Raw genomic sequence first — 23,097 nt, 5'->3', positions numbered from 1 at the left:
GAAAGAATCACTTGTATGAGAAGTATACCTGTCTGTTCAAACTGGAATGCCATGGTCTAGGCTGATTAAAAAGAAAATTAATATTGATACAAATATCCACTTCTACTGAACTCTAAAGAGCAGTTAATGTTAACTGAGAAGAGAAATTGATAAATATATTGTATGCTGGAAATTCTATCTGCCTTTACAAAAATAGGGGGCTTTAGGAAAAAAAAATTGATGATAACGGTCAAAATAAGTCTTTTGTCCGTGAACTTAAGACTGTGAAAGGAAGTCTCAAAAAGAGAATTAAAAATGTGTTGTGGCATTTCTGAGGAGTATGGTACTTCTAGTTAAATGAATTAGGAAGGATAATTTATGCTGGGTGTCTGCTTTGTTAATGTTCAAGCACTTCACTGTTACTGAGTCTATGGATGTTGAGAAGAGCAAAACATCTTCCAACTAGCACGTTTTCAGGAGAACTTTGTTGTTCTTACGTAAATTATTCTTTTTTACCTGTTCAACAACAGTAAAGATTTTTGTAAATAAATTTTGCTGAAGCATAATAATTAGCATACAATACAGTTTATGAAGAATTGTATCCTGTCTTGAAGGTACTCATTGGAAAAGTTGAGTAGGCCTTTGAAGAATACTATAAAATTCATATTCATAGTTGATGCATATTTAAAACTTATCAATTGAACTTACCCTGGGAAAATAAGGACTCTGTTTTATGCCATATTTAGAAAGAATTCTATTCATCTGGCTCAAATGTAGCGACCTAAAAGTAAAGTGTCTGCAACCAGACAATTTGGAAAAGTTCTCAATTTCTATATGTTATTTTTTTTTCACACCTGGATGTTTTTTTCTTGCCAGTCACTATAATGGTTATCTTAAGGCATGTTTGAAAACTTAGAATTAAATCAATTTTCTTTTAAAAAAAGCTAGTATCCCTTAAAACTGTTCATTTAGAGTTTAATCTTGTGTATGAAGTGATATGATCTTCTCTATGATTTGAAGGAATTAAGAGGTTTTTTTACTTACTCCTTTTTTATTTGTTTACTGAAATAATTTATATGTCTGTCTTTACATGAACTTGATTGAATTAGTTTATGTATCAGTATTGCCACTTATCATTGTAGATTTAATTATTTTAGTTAGGACTCTTTAGTGAACATCCTGGTTTTAGTGTCACATGTAAAAAGCAAGTAAGTTGAACATTTTGAAGTCTCAACTGAAGGGTAAAAATGTCATTTCTTTACTACAGCAGAATACAGTACAATCCACAGTCCATCAACACCCATTAAAGATTCAGATTCAGATAGATTGCGTCGTAGTTCAGATGGGAAATCACGTGGACGTGGCAGAAGAAACAATAATCCTTCACCACCACCTGACTCTGATCTAGAGGTACATTATATTAGATGTCTTTGACTCTATTTTTATCATTATTTTGCACAAAGAAGTATTATTTACACATCAAAAATAAAGTGGCATTGGAGCTCCCTTTCTTTTTTTTCTAACAGTATTTTCATAGAAGATAGAATTTTTCTTCTAAAGAACCTTCTTCATGAAGAGCACCTACTTTCTCTGAAAAATACTGGGGGTTTCTTTCTCCTTTTGATTAAAAAAAAAAAAAAAGGCAAAAAAAAAAAAAAGCAGGCTTTTCCCAAGTCAAAGAAAGGTTTGTGTTTGGACAGGAGACACTTCTAGCACAATAGTGGGTTTTGTTCTCTCATGCTATGTTCACATTCCTCCCAGTGGCCCATGCTTTATGTTGAGAACACATCTCCAATGACACACCACAGCTATGAGTGTCCACACTGCATTACTTTTCCTTTCCAAAAGCTTAGCCCATTTGTCATCATGGGAAACACAATCTCACCAGGATTTAAAATACTTGTATTTGAACACTTTATTTTTCATTAAAATATAATTTTCTGTGTGGTCAGAGGACAAATTTAAAACACATATTTTCCATTGGCTGTAAGCAAAAGAATTATTTACTGATGCCATAAATTCTTACACATGCAGCATCTAAGTTGATAATTTTCATTCTTCAGGTGCCTAAAATCCATTAAAAATTAACATAGATTAAGGGGATTTAAGTGCTTAGCAGCAATTTGCTTTATTTTGGTTTTAGAGGTAATTTTCAAGAGCAGTTATATGAACTTTGTTTTGTAAGACTTGCAGAAATACAGAATTCAAACCCCGAAGATTTAATTTTCAGAGGCTTCTCTTCATTTATTTCAGTTTCTATCTCACATCTGGCTTTAAAATAATACATTGTACAATCTCATTTTCTGTGTGTATTTGACAATAACTATAATTCTATTCTAATAGAATAATTTTATATAATAGCAATTGTAGTAAAAAGCTAACAGATTGTATTACCCTATTCTGGAAAAAACTTGTTAGTTCTGAAAATAAATGGCAAGGAAACTATGGTTTTAATATATAACCATTTCAATACAATTTTCTTATTTGTGCGCTTACTGATTCAAATTTTAACTTTCCATTTCAAGTATCAGCTTCACAGAGGAACACATTGATTTGATTCTCTTTTTACAGAGAGTATTCATTTGGGATTTGGATGAGACAATCATCATTTTCCATTCCTTGCTTACAGGGTCCTATGCTAACAGATATGGAAGGGTAAGTGTCAAGAAACTGATGGAAATTTTCAGTAATATTTGCTGGTTTATGGTTGATACACAAAGAAGCCCAGAACATTAGTTGATTTTTCTAGAGGCACACCGGTAGTGGTGTTTCAAGACATAAAAAATCAAGGAGTAAAGCTGTTTCGCATTTCCATTCTTTGCACTTACTCAGCTCTTATATTCAGTAAATAATTAAATAGTGTTGGGAGTAATACTTTGACCACTTGAGGTTTGGTTTGTAGGTACAGAGTGTCTGAAACCTGTTGATATCATCAAAATCTGCAAAGGTTTAGCTCCCCTCAGAGAGTGAAGAACTTCCAGGAGTGATTGCTAAAATAACATTTTAGTTCTGAGCGATCAGCAGTGGACTGTGCTCTGTATTGGGAAGGCAAGAGGAAGAATACTTTTGGACACAGACAGATTAGTCTAACATTTTTTACTTTAACTTTTTTTTAATCTACATATTGACTGATGTTTTTGAAAGTCTGCCTATGAGTCAAATCTTTCTATTATGCACAGTCTATAAATCATAACTGAACTGATGAATATGTCTACAGACTGTGGGTTTCCTTGGTAATTCTCCGAAGAGAAATGCGGTCTTAGGTGAATAAGAACAGTTTATGAATGGAATGCCCTTCTGAGATCAAACTTTGTTTTTCCAGGATTGTATTTGAAAGCTAATGTCTCAGCTTGTGCTAAAATCTGTTACGCCGTTTCATGTTCACCTCATGTAAGGTATAACTAGAAGGTGATTTTTTGGCAACCTTAAAAAATTCTACATATAATGAACAACCAGATAGTTTTGTCTGGCTTTATGTAATCACTCTGTCTTCTTGTAAAGCTTATATTTATCGCTAAATGGTTTTACCCTACACCCAGTTGAGTGAAGGGCAAAGCTACTACTGATTCAGTCCGTGCCTGGGTAAGGTTCTGAATTCCTCCTAATAGCTTTTTGCATTATTAAAATCTAGAGCAGTATTGCCTTGCAACCTTTCTTGCTTGTTCAAGTCTGGTGTATTTTCAGAAGTGTTTGCTGTAATAGCAGCTTACCTGTTTGAGGAATATAATTAGTTTTTTTCATTATGTGTCAGAAAAGCAAGTTAATTCAGCAACCTTGGTTTCCTAGGTGTTATTAGTTTATATTTAGGTAGTAAAAAGACACTAAAACTTTAAATGTTTCAACAATTATTTTATGGACAACAGCTTTATAGAGCATTAAACATTTACTGAAAGTTATTTCCCATTTCTCAGGCCAAAACCAGCTTTTTCATGGCACCCCAAAATCACCATATCTGTGACAGTTCAGTTCAGAATGAGGAGAAAAATCCCAGTGCTCACAAAAAAACTCAGTGCCAGCAGAATCTCACCACTTGCTTTTGGGCAGCAGAGTAGTGCTGGAAAAGCCTAATTAGCCATCACTGTAGAAGTACTTGCGCGAGCATATTTTTTCCATTTGTTACTAGTTTCCTATAGTGGTTTGATTACCTGGGGCCTGAACATAAACACCTTTCTTGCTGGATGCTTGAGGTTGAGGAAAGTGGCTAGTGTTCAACTGCGAAGAGATATAAATACGTATGCTGCAAGGAGGTGGGTGACTCCTGATTGCAGCCTCATCACTGTTGGCACTGATTACTTGAGGTGTAGCTCTCTCCCGGCTGGCTCTGGTTGCGTGGCATGTGGCAGAATACTTCCGCATTGCTAAACGACGACCAACCATTGATGTTAAGAGGGATGATGGCATTAGTGTTTATGCTGTGGATAAATATTAGATCTTTTTGGTGAGGGGTAGCAACATGCACGTCCTTGACTCTCAGATGCAGTCATGAAAGTGTGCCATTCTTGCTTTGTTTTCTTAAAGTTTCATTCATATCACAGTTTCTCTTGGCTTACTGACAGCTTCAGACAACAGTTAGCAATTTCCATAGACATTAGAGGAAGACAGTGTTAAACATTCAAAGCAAACATGCTAGAACATATATCTGTCATATGAGAATTGTAGGGTTTATTTGCAGCAATGGGAGGTGCACGTTTTTTTAAAGAGTGTTTCCTAATGGTTTCTGGCCTTTAAAATCAGAAATCCAGATCATAAGTCAATCTGAAAAAAATTTAAAATTGTTGAGGGGAATTTTTGTTCTTTTCACCTGTATTCTGCTTTTTGAGCAATCTAACTTCATGTTCTCATATGTTTCTGCACTGTGGTGAGGGCTAGAAATGCCCTTTTAAAAAATTAAATCTAAGCTGCTCACATAATCATTAAAATACAAAAGCCAGATCTTCAAACAAACAAAAATATCCTAATTAAATAATAGGGGATTTGGCAACTTGGCATTCAGCTCTTTTCATAATGCCTGAGTGAGTTTCATGGTGAATGACTATGAATGATGAGCAGCCCTGCTGCTGAAGGGATTGATTTTCTTTTCCTTATTCTCTACCTCGTTCATCATAACTTCTTGCTTGTGCCACCCTTTCCTGTATATTCTTACTTTCTCATCTGTTTTTATCACCTCCTCTCCTTTTACTGCTATTGTGCTCTACTTTCTCCCTACTTTTGTCCTTCAGCTTTGTTGGAACAAAATAATACCTTTGTTTTGCAGTTTGTGCAGTCACGGTATAAACTGCTACATTTTTATGTAAGGGTGATTTGAATTTTGTGAATTTCATGGAAATGCATGAAACTAGTATAGGAGTATGATTTGTCCTTCCAGAAGAGAAGAAAAAGAAACAAACCAAAACATTTCCTTATGCTTTTGGAATTTTTTTTTAATATGTACAGAGAGATCTGTTGACCAAATACAAAGTTATCAGTTACTTTAATTGACCTCAGGGCTTCTAACACCTCAAAACTTATGTTTTGAGCCAGATGTCAACTGTTTAAGTTTTGGGATTTGGAAAAAGTCGGAGCCCTTCTTTAGCGTCTTGGAGCAGGTGGAAATACATCTCAGTATTGGCACTAGAATACTGTGGTCTTTATGTACATTTCCACTCTCCGTGAAAGCACTTATATTCAGAGGCTTTAAAGGAATTTTCCTTTAAATTATAAGCTATTTTAATGTGGTTTAATATATTTTAGAGATTGAGAAAAACAAAGCCTGGTTTCACTTAACCCTTCATTTGTGACCTGTAGGCTTAAGTGGAAAATAAGCCTTGTACCCAAAGTGAACTTTCCTGTTTTTCAGCTTCTTGTTTCTCCACAAAACAAAGAAATCAAGTGGGTAGAATTTAGAAATGACATACAGACAATGTTTTGGCTCCAATACCAGTATTCAAAACAAGAGGCCTGCTTAAGCAGTTTGACATTGGTATTTCTTTTCTTTAGCTAAACTGTACCTCCCTCAGAGATTTGTACCTGATTTTGACCATACCTGAAAAGACACTCCGACTGAACCTGCAAATCCTAATCAACAAGAAGAGGTTGTTAGCTTTCCTTCTCATTGTGTGACACCTCACAATAATTAGTTAGCAATTAGTGGCTTAAAATTGCAAAAGAAGGTTTGGTATGGGATTTTTTTTTTTTTTTTAAAGCCTTATTCCAGCCTTGTCTTTTTTTCAAGTTTTCAGCCCCCACTGTGATGTCTGCCATCAGAGTTTAATCTGCTGCAGTGCCTTAAACCAAGGCTCTTGTGCTTTTTACTAGAGCAGTTGCAAGACTGTGACTACACAGATACTTAAAATCCTAATGCAGATAAGGTTTTTGCTTCTGGTAAATATGTGGGTATCCAGAGCTGCAGCTTAACACAGTTCTTATGCTAAGTGGAACTTTCTATAGAAAAAGATTGTGTTTAATCAAGGAATTAAGGTTTTTTTGAAAAGCAACCTGTTTTGTTTTTTCTCTTAGCTTTTATGGTATTTAATCTGACATTTTCAGTAGGTGCCAATGATTTTCTTATATGTTTTTCTCCTAATTAAATTAACCTAATAAATGGCATTATTTTAGTATTACTTTAGAGAAATCCCCATTCTGTTTTTTCTGCCATTTATAAATACCTTGGAGTGAGATGGTTCACAGAAATCTCTGCAAAAAAGCCATTTTCTCAGACTCAGAAGTGTGATAAAAAGTTTAATAAAAATGTTTAATTTAAGTCATGCATACATTGAAACTTAAAATATATATTCACAGCCATTTGTTGAAAATTAACCTTATGGGTTCATAACCAATATCATGCTCTGTCTGCCCATTTACTGTGCTTTTCAAAATGATGTTCCTATTATGGATGGAAGCTCAGAACGGGATTAGTTCGACACTGTTATGTTAGCTGTTGATAATCAAGGTGTAGCTAGTGATCTTCATTTGCATCTTAGACCCTTAGTCCATCTAACTCCTTTCAATGACTAGAGCAGAGACTTCTTTGCGTGACTTCGGTTAGTGCTCAGGCACAACAGAAATCCTTGTCTGGTTTAAAAAACAAAGGCTGATGAGGAGTGAAGGATGGTGGGGTGGTAACTAGGCACAAAGATAAGCAGGAATGTCAGAGGGAGAAGTAGCCTTAGGCCTAGCTGGAGAGAAAATATCACCTGCTTTTCCACCTCACATGCCTACAAAAGTAAAGTAAAGGAAGACATAGCTCTACAAATAGAGCAATATTAAAAGAGAGACAGAATACTTTTGTTCATATTTTAAAGTCTTTCCATTTGAATTAAGAAGCCAAATATTCTTTTTTTGGTGGTGCCAATTTAAATAGAAGGCTTATTTTTAAGGGAAAAGTTCATCAAAATAGTACGACGCAATTTTTCTTTCCCATTTATAAGGGCTATTTTTTTGATACTAGAAAACTTATTGACTCTTAATGTATGTGAGTTCAACAATAGATGTTTTGTCTGTTCTATGTAGCTTTGTTTCTAAATGCTTCTTTCCAAAATTCTTTTTCTGGTTAATTTTACTTGGATTTTGGCATTTCCAGAAGGCAAACAGGCTGCCAAATCACCATTCTTTTCCAACTCTTTGCTCCTGACACATTTTGCCTTTTAACCAGTAGTTATAGAAAAATATTTGAAAGTTCAGAGATCATGTTGAAACACCTATTAATTTGATTGAGAGGTGGAAAAGAAACTAGGGACTGCATCTCTTGGTTTTTAACTTTGAGTTGTCATCAGGTTTAGAATATTAACTTATTTTAAGTAAAATATGGGTTGTCACTTCTGCAGTTCTATTTAAAATATAATTCCTAACAAGCTAACATTGTTAATAGAGGGTGTCATGAGATAATATAACATGTTCTTTCTAACTCATGCTTCTGTGTGCTTGGATATACTTGGCATTATAATTGAGAAACTCTATATCAAATGTATATATTAGGCTTTCTTTTCAATTTTTCAGACTGAAAATATATAAAACACCAAAAAAAATCAAAACAAGACAAACATCTGTAACGCATTTGTTAACCACAATGCTGAACATGCTTTTTGAGTTTATTAGCTCAGTAAGGAATAAGTTGTTATGGTAATTTCTGTAGCAAAGTTAAAGTGTGTTATGTATTAATAACAAACAATAGATTTGTTCACTCTGCATGGGTGGGCCAAACTGAAAGCATAATTAAAGCATGGTTTTGTGGAGAATCAAGGAGTAGTTTTAAATCTAATTGCCATTTGCAAATAAAACATCAGCGGTGATTTGCTTTAAAGTCACTAGGTATTCCCAGGACTGAATCCTTTCACTGGTGACCAGTGAGAGTTTATTTGGAGTAACAATAGCATTATCGTGCCCCTGGTTGATCATAAAACTTGTAAACAGTTGTGAAATCTGGAGAAGTTTTAGGTGAAATGGATTTGCCCTTTCTGCATGGAGGGCAGAGAGCCCATGCCAGGAATGCATGAGGATGACCACAGAGGTCCCGCTGCATAGTCACGGTATCAGTCGAGTTAAAGTCATATTTTTGAGTTTTACTGGTGAGTGTTACAGTACAGGATTACAGAGTTACTGAAGTTAAACTGAAGAAGTGGATGTTGCATTTAATACATCGAATAATCTCTTGAAAAGCATTTCCTCCAGCTTCTATTCTGGTGTGTGTGTTAGGCATGGTATTGCTAGTGTACTCACTTAATTTCTTCTTTAAGGATCCACCCACTTCTGTGTCTCTTGGACTCCGAATGGAAGAGATGATTTTCAATTTGGCAGACACGCATCTATTCTTTAATGATTTAGAAGTAAGTGTTCATTCCTTTAAAAGACGTAGAGGTGATTTAATGTTTGTCTCTTTTAATGTGTTGTTAGATGGTCTGACAATTATTTTTGGTTTCACAGTTTTAATATGGAAATGTTTAGAAGGTATCTGTATAATTTAGTCATTCAGATATATAATAATATCTACACCGAATGTCTGCACTGGCATTCAAAGGTTACAATAGTTTAAATGGTAGAGTTTTGTCCTCACAGGTCTTAGTATCTATGACCACAGTAGACAAGTTTTAGAAGTGGATACACCAAAAGCGTCTATAAACATTAGAATTCAATAGTCTGCATTAAATATTAAACTTCAGCTTCTATAAACAGTTAATGGCTGGGTACAGATTTCTCACTTACATCCCGCTGTGGGCAAGTATTACCTTAAGCCCGAGGGAAATCATTAATGTTGTATATGCTGTGCATCTCAGTGGCCTATTACCAGGGGTCCTCTGCCTTCCGCAGCGGCAGGTACGGTTTGTGACATGCTAGGGTTTCTCTGCCGCTCATGCCGCTCCCCTGCGGTGTGCAGCGAGGAGCTGGTGTCGGCATGCCACGGGCTTTTTCAGCCTACGTAGGCTATGGTTTGGCGACGCTTGTGAGATCGTTCTAAAACTATCCGAACTGCTGAAAGAGACTGTCACCATAATGCCTGGCTGCTTCATCTTAAAAGGGAAAAAAGCAATTTCTGATCATATTTTAATAACATGAAAACATGAAAACAATCAGATTTCTTTCCCATCATAATGAAGACAGCTGTTTATTTAAAATCCAACTGTTAAGCAAGCTTGTGGTGAGGCTGCCAACACACATTAATCATCAGGTTGTTGTTTTGCTAGATTTTAGAATAGTGTGTTATTCCAGACAGGCAAAAGAATCTAAAAGATTCAAATGCAACTTTTTCTGATCAAAGTTAATTGGCAGCAATTGGCCTTTAAATATTTCCTGATGTTTCCCTTTTCAAAATCAAGCAAAATACACCTTATTTAATAGATGAGCCAAAATAATTTGAAAAACGCCAGTGTGTGATAGACCTTAAATGTGGTTTGTCCAACATCTGTCCTATATTTTGATTTCTTTTCATCTAAAAAGAAACCACTCACAGATGATTTGGCATCTTAGAATGTAATGAAATTATTTAAATGTGCTTTATTTTTTCTTCCATTCCGTAGTGGAGTATTTATTTTTTATGCTTACAATAGAATAGATGATTTCTTTAAATTTTAAAACATTGTTTTCTTTCATTAAGGTAGCTGTATGTAGAGAGATGATTGTTTTGCATATAAAAAACACCATTAGTGAGTTGCATGTACAGGACTGTTTTTTCAGATTTGTAGAAAAGTGTAACAATGCTAGTTATTCTCCAAATCTGTCTCTGATTTCTGGTTAAATTTCATTTTATCCAGAGCAGAAGGAGAAAGTACTACTGTATCTTACAAGCATATTCAATAAAGTTCAGTGTGTTTTCATTTGCTGTGCATAGCCAGATACATAGTAGACTTGTAGCTACTTCTTCATGCATGATTGTCAAAGTCACTGACTTGAATGGAAGTTAATCAACTGCATCTTAGGGATAGTAGATTTTCTTCTGCTAATGGGCGTGTTACAGCTGTAACAGTACAGCATGGCAGTTCATTCACTGAACTGCGAAGCTGTGTATGAGCAAACTACTGATCCAGGTGGTTCACGGAAGCGGAGGAGCTCACTGGATGAGCTTGGGTCCTTGCATTTCGCCCATAACAAGCAGGTTTCTCTTGTATCTCCAAACTCAAGTGTAATAGTCTGTGTCTATACCCTAGTCTGTCTTCTTCATACGCAGAGGCAATTAGGAGTGAGCAGCTGCGTTCATGCCCTTGTACATGAGCTGTAAGTGCTTATTTCTGAGGAACATGAGCTCCGATCTGAAAGGTCATGCCCTGTCTAAGGGAGTGAAGAGCATGTTCAGCCTGCAGAGGAGTAGGTTTGTGCTTGTGGACTGCCATAGAGAAGTCTTCAGAGAAGTACACAGGGAGGGCGGCATAAGAGAGCCTGTTCTTTGTGGGAAGCAGCACCTAAGGGCTAGACCTGGCCACAGAATGAGGCTTTCAGTTCACCAGAAATGTCACGTTTTTTGAAACGTCACAGATGTGTGATGGTTTTGAAGGAACACATCTTCCTGGAGCCGCAGTGTGTCGTTCTTGTGAGCGTCATCGTTATTAGCAGGGCCTGCCTGGTTCCCAAGGCCTGTGACCTCAGGGCAGATTCCTCGCATCCATCTCAAACCAAAAGTCCTTGCTTGGTGGTTTGGAAGTTCAGGCTGCCCTACAGCTTGACAGGCTTCCATGAAAACTGCGGGCAATTTGGCTTGGCTGTGCCTCGGGCTTAAAGCATCTGTTCTTGCTGATGAAGGACTGAGTCTGGAAGACGTAGTGGTGACCCTGCTCAGACCTAAGCTTTCCAATTCATGCGCACAAGCATCTTGGCTGTTAGGAATTGAGAAGTTTGTAGGCAACATTGCCAGCGAGCCACAGAGCTTGGGCATCCTTGCCCAGAAGTAGTATGAAGACAGGCAAAGCTGGATTTGGAACGTGTCTAACCCGCAGTGTAGGCATGTCTTTGGGTCTAGGCATAATTTAAAGCGGGAACCTGAAAGCTGATGCTCTCCGGCTCACCCGGGCTCAGAGGGAACCCTTCCTGGCATATAGAGAGGCTGGGTTTACGGGCAGGCAATCATCTGTCATAACTTTGGCCTATGATGCACATTTTTCCAGATACCACAAGTTAATGTTTTTTAATAAAAATCTTCTTTTATCCAACACGTTCCAGAAAGCTCTAATCAGAACAGTTCTCTTGTCATCCAAGTTAGGGGGAAAGTATTTTGTCTTATAAGCTGCTGAAGACTGATTTAACATTTTGAATGCAAAGGGCAGAGTTGCAGCAGTGATCTCCGAAGCACTGCTTGATTTGTGTATGACCTAACTGGCTTTCCAGTGATTTATTTAATGTTATTAGGTTAAATTCTAAACTTCAGCAGTCATTTTTCAGTCTGTCTAAAGTGAATCAATGCCAACGTGTACCAGTTGCAAACTAGTTCACCCATCCTAATTTAGTAGGGGATACAGCCTGCTAAATGAATTATCTAATTTCCTATACGTTTTCTTTTATGTAATAATAATAATAATAATAATGGTATTTGTAATTGGCATTTTTCAAACTCAGTGAAAAAATTCAGTCAGATCTCACTGTCTAGCTCCGAAGTCAGTATTCTCTTTATGAATGGGTGAGCTGCTCTTAGATTTACAGTTATTTACTGCACCCTCAATTCGTGCTAGTTCTTAGTGTATTGCTTTGAGAAAAAGTAAAAGAGATGGCTTACTTCCTTCACTTTGCACAGATTTATTTGGAGTCATTAATTCTCAATTGATGTAATAGTAAATAATTTCAGATCTCGAAGGAACATTTCTTAAACAGCATGTTAAAGGAATATGACAAGTTTTTTAACATAGCGAAAGGAAAATATTAGTGTTTACTTATGCATAATTTGATCTAAGTACTGTCATAAGCAATGATTTCTTGCATTAATATTAATTTCATAATGAAATTATAGAAGTCAAAAAGTAGAAAATAGTGCAGAGTTCTCAAAATTTAGATTCCAAAATCTGTATTTGGACTTCAAAATAGGAAGTTTAGGTTTTCAGTATTGAAAATTTCATTTAAATATCTCATATTCTGCTCTGTAGTAGAAGTTTAATTGTGTGCAGGGGGGAATAACTACATTGGTGAAATGCTCTCAAGAGGACCAGAGTTATCTCATCAGAAAAGAACGTGTGATTTTACATGCTGATTATGTTGTGATAGGGATAATAAGATGTAATATTTTAATGGTATGTATGGAGCAATTACACATGTTGGGTATTTTAGGATGTATGCTCCAGTGTTTTAGGGAAATTAGCAACTTGATGATAGGACTGAAACGTGACATCAGCCTATCTGCATCTTTAAAGACTGTATGTATTTACATATTTATACTGACCCTCTTAAAAGATTAGTTTATTCATTTCTTTGGCATATCAGGTGCACATTGGAACTAAATATGTTAAAGGAATAAATGCTAATAGGGAATGATTGTGAATATCGTATTTTAAAAAGTTAGTTCTGTGCGTTGCAAAATCTATTCTAAAATGGTACTGTCTCATTAGATCTGTTCCTTTAGAGATATTTACTGAAGCTGAAAATGTCACTTAGGAAGCAATTTTTAATTTTTTTTTAATCTGACCTAACGTTTTTTTATGAAAAGATTTTTTTTTTTTTTTTTGGTTTTGGTCTGTGTTGAATTCTATTGAAGTAATTAAAATCAAATTAATTTGTATTTATTTCTTTTTTTTTTTTTCCTTTTAGGCTTTTTATTTCTGTTTGTCATTTCAGCTTTTTGGTGTGGGCTTTTATGGGAGGGTTCAAAATAAGGTTCTATATATTGTGAAAATATCGAAAAAAAAATTTTATCACCTCTGAGAAACGCAGTAATGCATAAGGGCACAGTAATGATGATTAGTATTCATTTTTATGCCATCAGTGAAGGACATATAATGCACATTCATGGCTTCACAATTCACATCTGTTTGTGAAGTCTATATGCAAAGTGATGATATGTGTATGGGAGTAATTTATAATGAATGGCAGTATGGTGTGAGTTTTTCAGCTACATTAGTTGATGTATTTCTCTCACCGATAAAAGGTGAGGAACTGCTATCAGATATTACTGTAAAGCAGTAACTTTGGTTCTTTGGGGGAAAAAAAAAAGAAAAATAGTTACTTATGTTCTAACAGTTAGGAGTACTGACCTTGATTAATTTCTCCTCAGATTCTTACTTAAAATCCACCTGGATGTGTATTAATGTGTTCCTGATGGAAATTCAGAGCATAGTCTCTTCTGTGTGTCAAAAAGAGCTGCCTAGGTGCTTTATGATTGCAACGTGTATGGTGTTAGTTCAAATCGATGAACCTGTAAGGCATGGCATTAGCATATTACTACGCACAGACCCCTCTGGGAAGCTGCCGGCGCTAGCGTTGCATGCGATTTCCATAAGATGCAGCTCCGTCCGTGAGCACGGCTGGCTGGAGCAGCAGCGGGGGCAGGCGGGGGCCGCAGTGCTCGCTTCCCACCCCCGGCTGCTGGGCAGCACCTTTGCTCCTCTGCCCCCCCGCCTGCCGCCGGCAGGGTCGGCGGGTCCTCCCGCGCCGAGGAACCGCAAAACCCTACGCTTTCCACATACGGGAGCATACCCGGCTCTCATGAAGCATTGAGGTACTGACTTAAATAGGTGCATCTTTTCACAGTTTAAAGCAAAGAATAAACAGCGTTTACATCCCTGCGCTCTCACGCTCCGTGTTTGGCCTGTAAACCTCTTCCCTCTGCCCATATGGCAATAAATCGTTCCAGGACTCCTACAAGTCTGTAACTGCTAGCTTGGATTTACTCAGATCTAGAAGTTGATAGGGAAAAGTCAACTGCCACGTATTTTTTATGAAAACTGCCCTTTGTGGATTGCTTCCTGCATAATTTACTATATGGATGTGCTTGCTCTCCTTGTTCGTAGCTCCCAGTCATTGGACTACCAGTATTTATCAACGCTACCTCTCCCTCGTGTTCCTTTGTAAGCTCAAGGCTGTGTGGAGGGCAGCTTTTACTACTTGAAGTGCAACTGGGTTGTCTGACACACAGCAGTATGCAGAGCCCTTCTGTTCCCTAAAGAAATTAAAGGACCTCCAAGGCCCACATTGCAATACAGACTCTCGTGGCACTAAAGCAGGTGGTGATACCTTCTGTGTTAACACTGGGCACTAAAGGGTTTGCTCCAAGAAGAGGTGCTCCAGGGAGATCATAGTGAGAGCTCAGGCCTAAGAAAGGGAACAAAGCCCCAGCACAGCAACCGTGAAGCCTGATCACAGAGCAAAACTTCTCCAACGTTAGTCCCTCTTTGGCCTTAGCCTTCGATCCTTACAGGTGAAACTAGGCTGCCTCCCTGCTGCTGGAAGCAAATGCACCATATAAATCACTTCTAGGCCTCAGGGAGACCTTTTCTTCATGACAGGGACATATATTCTTCTTTTCATCAGCCTGAGAATTTTCTTCTTTGTAGGTCTTGGTAACACCGCAGGAGACTAAGTGACTTTCCTCCCAGGTCCTTCAGTGACCGTGCACACAACTATGTCCCCAGTGTACCACGCAGTGCCCTGTAGGAATGCCTTTGAAGCAATACAGCCATATGTTCTGTTTCTTTAATCTGAAGGAGAAAGGGAAACTATTTCCCCTCAGACCTTGATACTTTAATATGCCACAGACTCAGGCTGGTAACTTTTAGCACAGTAGCACTCTGAAGCATGATTTGGGATCATGGGCATTATGATAATACACATTATTGAATAATAACATTCGGCAGACTTACTCTGTGCAGGTTACTGCACATCTCAAAGAACCATGACCACTGTAGGGTAAAATGCTCCTCTTTCCGAAAGCATTTTAGCACATCTGGTCCTAGAGTCAAGTAATCTAAGAAGTGAACTGCTTGGATGCAAGCCAGCTGTTAAGTGCAGGCTTTGAGCAAGCTCCGGAGCAAGCTGGGAGAGCAGGTTGGCCACTATTAGCAGTGTGGAAGTCCATCATTTATTCTCTCACACCTTGTGGAAATGTCATAAATTCAGCTTTGGGCAGGCATGATAGGTGTGATGTCGCCTAGATTTAAACTTAACTAAGTTATAGAGAGGTCCACAGTCAGCGATGGGAGTTGGGGGAGCTGCAGAGACATAGCTGGGCAGACCAAGGAAGTGGAGAAGGAGGATTGTGAAAACAGGATCACCAGAGAGAAAAGCTTGCTCAACTTCTCCGCGTAGAAAAAATCAGATCAAGATCGTTTTGTGTCTGAAGACATGCCCCATGCTCTGAACATTTACAGTGTAAGCCTTTGCTGGCATTATGTACTAATTGGTTGTCTGGTGCACATATTTTACATACATATTTGTGTACAATGAAGTGACAAGAGGTCCATTTTTGTGGTTGACACTACTTTGTAATTCCTGATCACTGTGCCTTAGTCTCCTTGTCTACAGGTAGGGATGATGATGGTGATAAGGATGGTATCTACAGATAAAAGGATGATAATTCTGTCATAAAGGACTCAAAAGGGAAAAGAGACAGCCAAGTCTGGTGATTGTAGTATTTTTTACTGTGTACGGTTGTAGTTGACTTTCTAACAATGCTTCAGCTTAGTCTCTAATGTCTCACTCCTCAGGAACATCCTGGCATGAATGCACTCTCTGCTAACACAATTAGAAAATATGTGTATTCAAACAACTTTAAAAAAAAAAGGAAAAAAAAAGACATTGCAAGTAGTCATCCAAGAAAACTTTCCAGTTTTCCATTGTACTTGTTAATTTGTTTTCTATTGTTTTTTTATTTTGGGTGATTTTTGTAAGTTGTAATTGTTCCAGTTTGAGTTATTCAGACATTTCAAGTCTGTTTTTTAAAACCACAGGTTAAAAAAACACCCCAACAGTTAGAGCAGAAGGGCATCAGTCATCACTAATCATTGCAGTGTTTCAGGTGTCTGTACTTGTGAGCTAGTAACCCGTATGAACTGCATGTAGTCTACTGTTTGGTACCAGGGCTTCTGTTTGGGATGCCTAGATTTTACTGTAGTACAAATGAGCTAAAGAGTAGGCAGGCATGCTTTGTGAAGAAATACATTGACACACAAATCACCCAGTATAGTAAAGAGCATTTCATAGAATCATAGTATGGTTTGGGTTGGAAGGGACCTTTAAAGATCATCTAGTCCAACCCCCCTGCCATGGGCAGGGACACTTTCCACTAGATGAGGTTGCTCAAAACCCCGTCCAACCTGACTTTGAACACTTCCAATGATAAGGCATCCACAACTTCTCTGGACAACCTGTTCCTGTGTCTCACCACCCTCATTGTAAAGAATTTCTTCCTTGTATCTGATCTAAATCTACCCCCTTTCAGTTTAAAACCGTTACCCCTTACCCCTTGTCCTATCACTACAGGCCTCGGTAAAAAGTCTATCCCCATCTTTCTTATGAGCCCCATTTATATATTGAAAAGCCACAATAAGGTCTCCCCAGAGCCTTCTCTTCTCCCAGCTGTACAACCCCAACTCTCTCAGCCTTTCCTCATAGGAGAGGTGTTCCAGCCCTCTGATCATTTTTGTGGCCCTCTAGACCTGCTCTAGCAGGTCCACGTCTGTCTTGTGCTGGGGACCCCAGGGCTGGACACGGTACTCCAGATGGGGTCTCATGGGAGCAGAGTAAAGGGGGAAAATCACCTCCCTCGACCTGCTGGCCACGCTTCTTTTGATGCAGCCCAGGATACGGTTGGCTTTCTGGGCTGCGAGCACACACTCCTGGCTCGCGTCCGATTTTTTATCCACCAGTATCCCCAAGTCCTTCTCGGCAGGGCTGCTCTCAATCAATTCACCACCCAGCCTGTACTGATACAGGCGATTGTCCCAACCCAGGCGCAGGACTTTGCACGTGGCTTTACTGAACTTCACAAGGTTCACGTGGTTCCGTCTCTCAAGCCTGTCATGGTCCCACCGGATGGCGTCCCATTTGTCAGTGTTATACATGCTAGTGAAAAAAGGTTTGCGATAGACAGCAAGCTAACTTTTAGCGGTATTAAACCCATCTCCAGGATGGTACCCTGAAAGTAATTTCTCAGGCAACAAAACATGTTTTATCTACATTGTCTCTCAAATTGCACATTCAAAGGTGTTTCTTCCAGTGACAGAATTTAGGTTCTTGTCCCCTTCCCAGGAAATAAAATACCAAATGCTGACATACTTTTCATGGTAACAATTGTACCTGCCTGTTACAGCTAGGTTCTGCAGAGCCTGAAATACCAGATTTAAGGATTGGCCGGTACACTAAATAGTGTATTGAAGGGCAGTGGTAAGGTACCTGGAAGTCATTGTAGTATCTGCATTAAAGCAGTATTTAGATGGGGTCTGTTACTGGAATCACAGATCTGCCCCAGGTATGGCAGCTTTAATTGCGACAGAAACTTAGTGTTGTGCTGCAGCAGCAGGCTCTGAAGGGTACCATAAAGCTGCTATATAATAAATGACATGAGGCAGTGCTCTGAAAATTCTCTCATAACCAATAATGAAACAATATAGTGGTTCTAAAAAACCTGTCTAAGGCTTGACGGAAATTAAAAGATGCAAAACTCACTAAGAAATTTAACAGAGAAGTTTGCAGTCTATTTTCATGCTTTTGCTGTCAATCCATTAGCAGATTTCAGAACACTGGCTTACATTATATTGCTGACACATATAAACACCCGCCCTTAATGGATTTTTATTTTTGAGGGGTTGCAAAGTCCCTGATATGTGCCACAGAGCTCTTCTGCCAATGCAGATCTTGCCCTAAGCACAGATGTGATACACTGCTTGATGGCTCAGCATGTTAGATCCAAAACTAGGTAATGATGTGATTCATAGAATCATAGAATGGTTTGGGTTGGAAGGGACCTTAAAGATCATCTAGTTCCAAGCCCCCTGCCATGGGCAGGGACACCTTCCACTAGACCAGGTTGCTCAAAGCCCCATCCAACCTGGCCTTTTAGTGCCAGAAGTGTCATTTCAGTTTTGAATAGGCTCTTTTTATTATTTAAATTATCCCAGAAGTCTGAAATAATAGAACAGTGATGCCAAATGAGTGAATAAATAGATGATACTAATGGTAAAAGCAGTTAACGTTACTATTAATTAGTGTATTGCTTTCTGTTTATTCTTGCATAGAGAGGCTTCTCTTTGGCTTTTAATATTTCACAGAACTGATGTGAACAAAACGTTTTTTACATTTTCTTTAAATATTATGAATACCACTGAACAAAAGCCTGTCTACTACTACAGATGTTAATACTGTAGTTATGACTCATTCATAACACATTTATCAGTTTCCTAAGTAGTTCATTATTAGTTTTAACCTAAAAATCTAAGGAGCTTCACAAATTCAAATAACATTCCTGAGCAGTAGATTTTGTGTTTTGGTCTCTGATTAAGCTGACAGATGTGTAAAATCTCATACAGCCAGTCAAGTCCCTGGCGCAGCTGCAAGTGCTGAAGAGTGCAAGTTATTCCAGCTAAGATCACCATTAATTTACACTCAAATATCTTTCCCAGCCCACCCTTTCTGTTCACGTAATGCAGTTATTTTGTGCTGATTCCACCACTTTGAGGCAAACCATTTTTTTTCTTCACTGGACTCTTCCAATATAAAACCCAGAAGATAAACTGAAGATAACATGATAGTCACCTTTAAAAAAATTCTGTTCTTGTTCATTTGGGTACCATCTTAAACCATAAACCTCAGATTTGCGTTATCCAGGTTGGTGTTTTAAGTGGATTAGTCTTTGAAAATTACGTACCTTTTATTTTAGGAAAGCTAGGCTAGACTAAGTGTCATCCTTACATGCCATTTTGCAGGATGAGAGCACATTAGCCAATCCTCACCTAAGTACAAAGATTTGAAACCACAGCATAAGCATCTTAGCAGTATGCATGGTAGGTAGTTTCTATCAACCTCTTCAGCCTAGGTTTAATTTTACCATAAATTTACAATGTTATCAGTGCAGTTGTCTGATATCTTGAGAGCCGTCATGCAGTTTGTGGTGGTGTGGTTACATGTGATTGCTATGACTGTAGTTTAAATTTTAAGAAAATATGCATGCACATGTATTTTAAACAGATCTGTTTGTGCTGGGGTTTTTGTAGGAATCGTATTAAAACGTTGCTACACGGAGAATAATTAAGAAGTGTCTTTCATTCATTTTGTTTTAAAAGCACAAAAGGAGTGCTTGAAGTTGGTTCCCAAAATGTTTGAGTTTCACAGTCTCGGGAGATTTCTACTGTTTCAGCGTGGTTACAATAAGGCCTCTATCTGAATTTCGTCCAGTTCAATGGTCTAATGAAACTTTAAAGAAAGGGGAAGGGGATTATTCCCTGTATCGTTGCAGTATCACTTTTATTTTTCTGTGTTTTAAAATAAAATTTGACTGCTGTTAATTGTATTTTTAAAATTTGTCTTTAGATATGGTCAAGAAGATGAGTGATTCTGTAGTGGACTAAAGCAATATTAATGTGTGCTGTTAAAGCATGAGGATTTAATGAGGATTTTAAAAAATGTAAATGAAAAGCTTAACAAAAGAAACAGTGAGGTACTGAAGGAATAGAGTGTTTGGTTGTTTGGGTTTTTTTTCCAAGATCCTTGTCCAGTCAGAACAGGGCGGTCCAGGCACTTTCTGAACGTTACCTGCAGTACTATGCAGTCGGGAGATGATAGTTCTTAACGTGTTCACTGACAGCAGAGTACAGACTGCTGACATGAGTACTGAGCTCAGCTGAAATATTATTGCCACAAGAAAGATCAGCTGTAACTAAGCAAATGATACCTTCTGAATTGTGGAAAAACACTTCAATGAGTTAAAGGATCTCCTCTTTTTATTCTGCGTATTTGTGTAACTTGACTTGCGAATGTGAAGTGTGGATACACAGGGGAATAACTCCTTCCCTAAAATTGGTAGGCAAGGGGCAGAGCCAATTGTAGCAGCAGTAATAACTCAAGTAAGACATTTTCTAGGAGTTTTCTCTGACTAAAAAGTTTAAAAATACAAGTCAAATATTTCAATTCATTTATTGGGACAAAATGTGTATATTTTTCTTGATGGTGTGTTTACAAGTCCAAAACTCCCCTTATGGCCTTGGTCAAATGAATAAAGCATAAACCAAGCCATAATTACCTACAAATAAGGGTTGATGAACAGAACAAAAAAGACGGTGAAAACATACAGCAACTTTTTTTGTTCCATCACTATAATAAATTCAGACAGGAATTTGAATACAAGCAACCTCTGACTCCCAAACTGTCAAGAGGACTGACTAACAAAACTAATGTCTTTTTCCTGAACTCTAATCTCCACTAGTTTTGTGTTTAACAAAGCAAATATAATGACTAACAGAAGTATCTTCCACAAAAAATCATAAAGCAAACAGGTTTTTTTTCTAATTGTTCCATTTTATTGTAAATTCATACATCTTTCCTTACCATAGGAAGGTAGGGGGAAAAAAGAGAGGAAAAAAAAGGTTCATATGACTCTAAAGTTTTAGTTTATAATCAAAACCACACTCAAGCATCTATAATAATGTATTATTTCATGTATTGGGAAAGAGTCTATAATTTTAAATACAACATTGTATATTAAGAAAAAAACCTGAATACTGCTTGATTGATTCCAATTCAGTCTTTTTTTTTTTCTTTTCTTTTTAGTTAAAAAAAGAAGTACTGTGAAAAAAAAATTTTAAACTTGCTAACAGCAAAAATGCTTTTACTAAAGCATTAAATCAGCAGTGTGGTAATATAGCTTTTATGTATAAACTTCATATGGTCATGCAAAGGGTTAAGCTATGTGATTTCAGGATAAAAGGTTTCCTGAGTTGACTATTATTCCTATGGTCTGCCAACAACTTTGCAATAAATGGAATGATTTTTATGGGAATGTGGTTATTCACAGCAAGACTACAGTTGGTGTCAGTATGAAAAATTCTTCTTTAGTAGATTCTCTCAGCAGGGATAACAGATCTGAAAGAAAGGCAAAAAGTAGTTACAGAGAACTCTGGCTGGTGTTGGTGACAAATTATGTTTACAAAATGGTGGGGTAACCCATTGGAAAAGAAGAAATCAGGACAGTAAATCAGAGTCTTGCTCCTCTAAGTACTGCTGTTCCAAAACAAGTTACTTGTGATTGTGTGTATCATTTAATAGCTCCCACTTCTCTTATCCATAAAACAAGTGAGACTTCGAGGCTTTCAGTTGCACAGTTGTGAAATCATTCTTCAGAAATCAGTAAAATTACTGCAGTTATACCACTATCCTTGAGATAACAAAGTATTGGTATGTATGAATTAAAATAATTCAGGAGAAAGGAGAAAAATTTTCTCCTTTGATTAGATTTTAATATTATTTTTATAATTATTAGTTATAATTATAATATTTATAGTTTTATTATTTCTTAGTATCACTTGACTATTTTTTAACTTCTTCAGGTTTTTTTAAATAATATTATTAGAAGGAGAGTGTGGTGGAGAATGCAATAGTATATTAATGAACTTAGTTGGTATTAACAGTTACTGCGTTTAGATTTGGTTTGTGATAAGCTTTCAGAATGCTTAAAAGATTAAACCATTGATTAAGTCTGCAGCACTGCCATTAGAGCTGGTATTATCTTCCATTGGAGATGAGGAGTAAAGTTACACGGAATTTAATGATTCTCCCCAAACCATACAGCAACTTCATGGGTTTTAATTGTCCAATCATTCATAAAGTTGTTGGAGGATGGGGGGGCAGGTTGTTACTATTTTGGTTGGGATTTTCTTTTAAGCAATAGGTGGCAGCTGTTTAAGAGGTAAACACGGCAGATTTGAGTGCTTCCTGCTCTTTGTTTCCCTCATACACAATTACCCCAGTTCTATTTAAAACATTTAATTTGTGAACTGGTCTTGGAGCATTGCAAGACCTTGGTGTAGCATTGTGGCATGAATTTCCCTTGTTGTGCTGGGATCACCAATGATGTACCAGCAAGAAAGAAAATCAACCTAGCTGTGTCAATGTTGGGAAAAAAAATAATTAGCCAGTACAGAGCAACAATGTTGTTCATAGGTGGAGGTTAACCTCTCTAGAGGTAAACAGGTGAGTTTACTGGCCCAAAAGTAAATATTGACTAAGGTGATGCCAATGAAAATATATTTCTTAAGAACGTTACATTTCACATTCTCTCAAACAAGAAAAATATCATGTGCATCCTTGAATATTCTAAATGACGTCATTAGAAATCTTTAAAAACCAATCTATGAAATGAATATTTTTTTGTTTGAAAACAGTTTTCAAAAGAGGATGATAGTTAAAGATACAGCTGAAAGCAGAATCAGCTCTTGTTGAGTGTTGAATGGGTTTTCATGTTTCAGTGTAATCATGCATGTTGGTCATGTGAAAATTTATTGCTGGTAATACAAAAATGGAGAATGTAACAGTCCAGCTTTTTGTAAAGGATGGGGTTTGCCAGATGACCTTCAGTTAGCAATGAACAATATTCGTGTTCAGACCACTAGGTCTGGTTCTACAGCTGTGAGAAATAGCTGTTTTCCTTGAGGCACCTATCTGACTTTGGCAGAGTTAGTCTGATTTGGCTGTGATTGGAGGATGGATCCAGGAAAGTCTTGGAGGACCTTTAGCCCTTTATTTCCTGGT

At 37.4% G+C, this 23,097-nt stretch overlaps 1 protein-coding gene across 1 annotated transcript in view; it reads left to right on the top strand.

The window, feature by feature from the left end:
• The window catches only part of EYA1 (EYA transcriptional coactivator and phosphatase 1), a 152,761-nt gene that overhangs the window by 106,592 nt on the left and 23,072 nt on the right, over positions 1-23,097 (top strand). The window contains exons 11-13 of the mRNA XM_069779509.1: positions 1,247-1,389; positions 2,551-2,634; positions 8,691-8,780. Of these exons, the coding sequence (XP_069635610.1) occupies positions 1,247-1,389; positions 2,551-2,634; positions 8,691-8,780 (317 nt within the window). The remainder of the gene's footprint in view (positions 1-1,246; positions 1,390-2,550; positions 2,635-8,690; positions 8,781-23,097) is intronic.

Source organism: Haliaeetus albicilla, chromosome 3 (genome assembly GCF_947461875.1).
Source record: "Haliaeetus albicilla chromosome 3, bHalAlb1.1, whole genome shotgun sequence".
NCBI lineage: Eukaryota > Metazoa > Chordata > Aves > Accipitriformes > Accipitridae > Haliaeetus > Haliaeetus albicilla.
The sequence above is the reverse complement of the archived record's forward strand: the minus strand, read 5'-3'. Positions and strand labels throughout refer to the sequence as shown.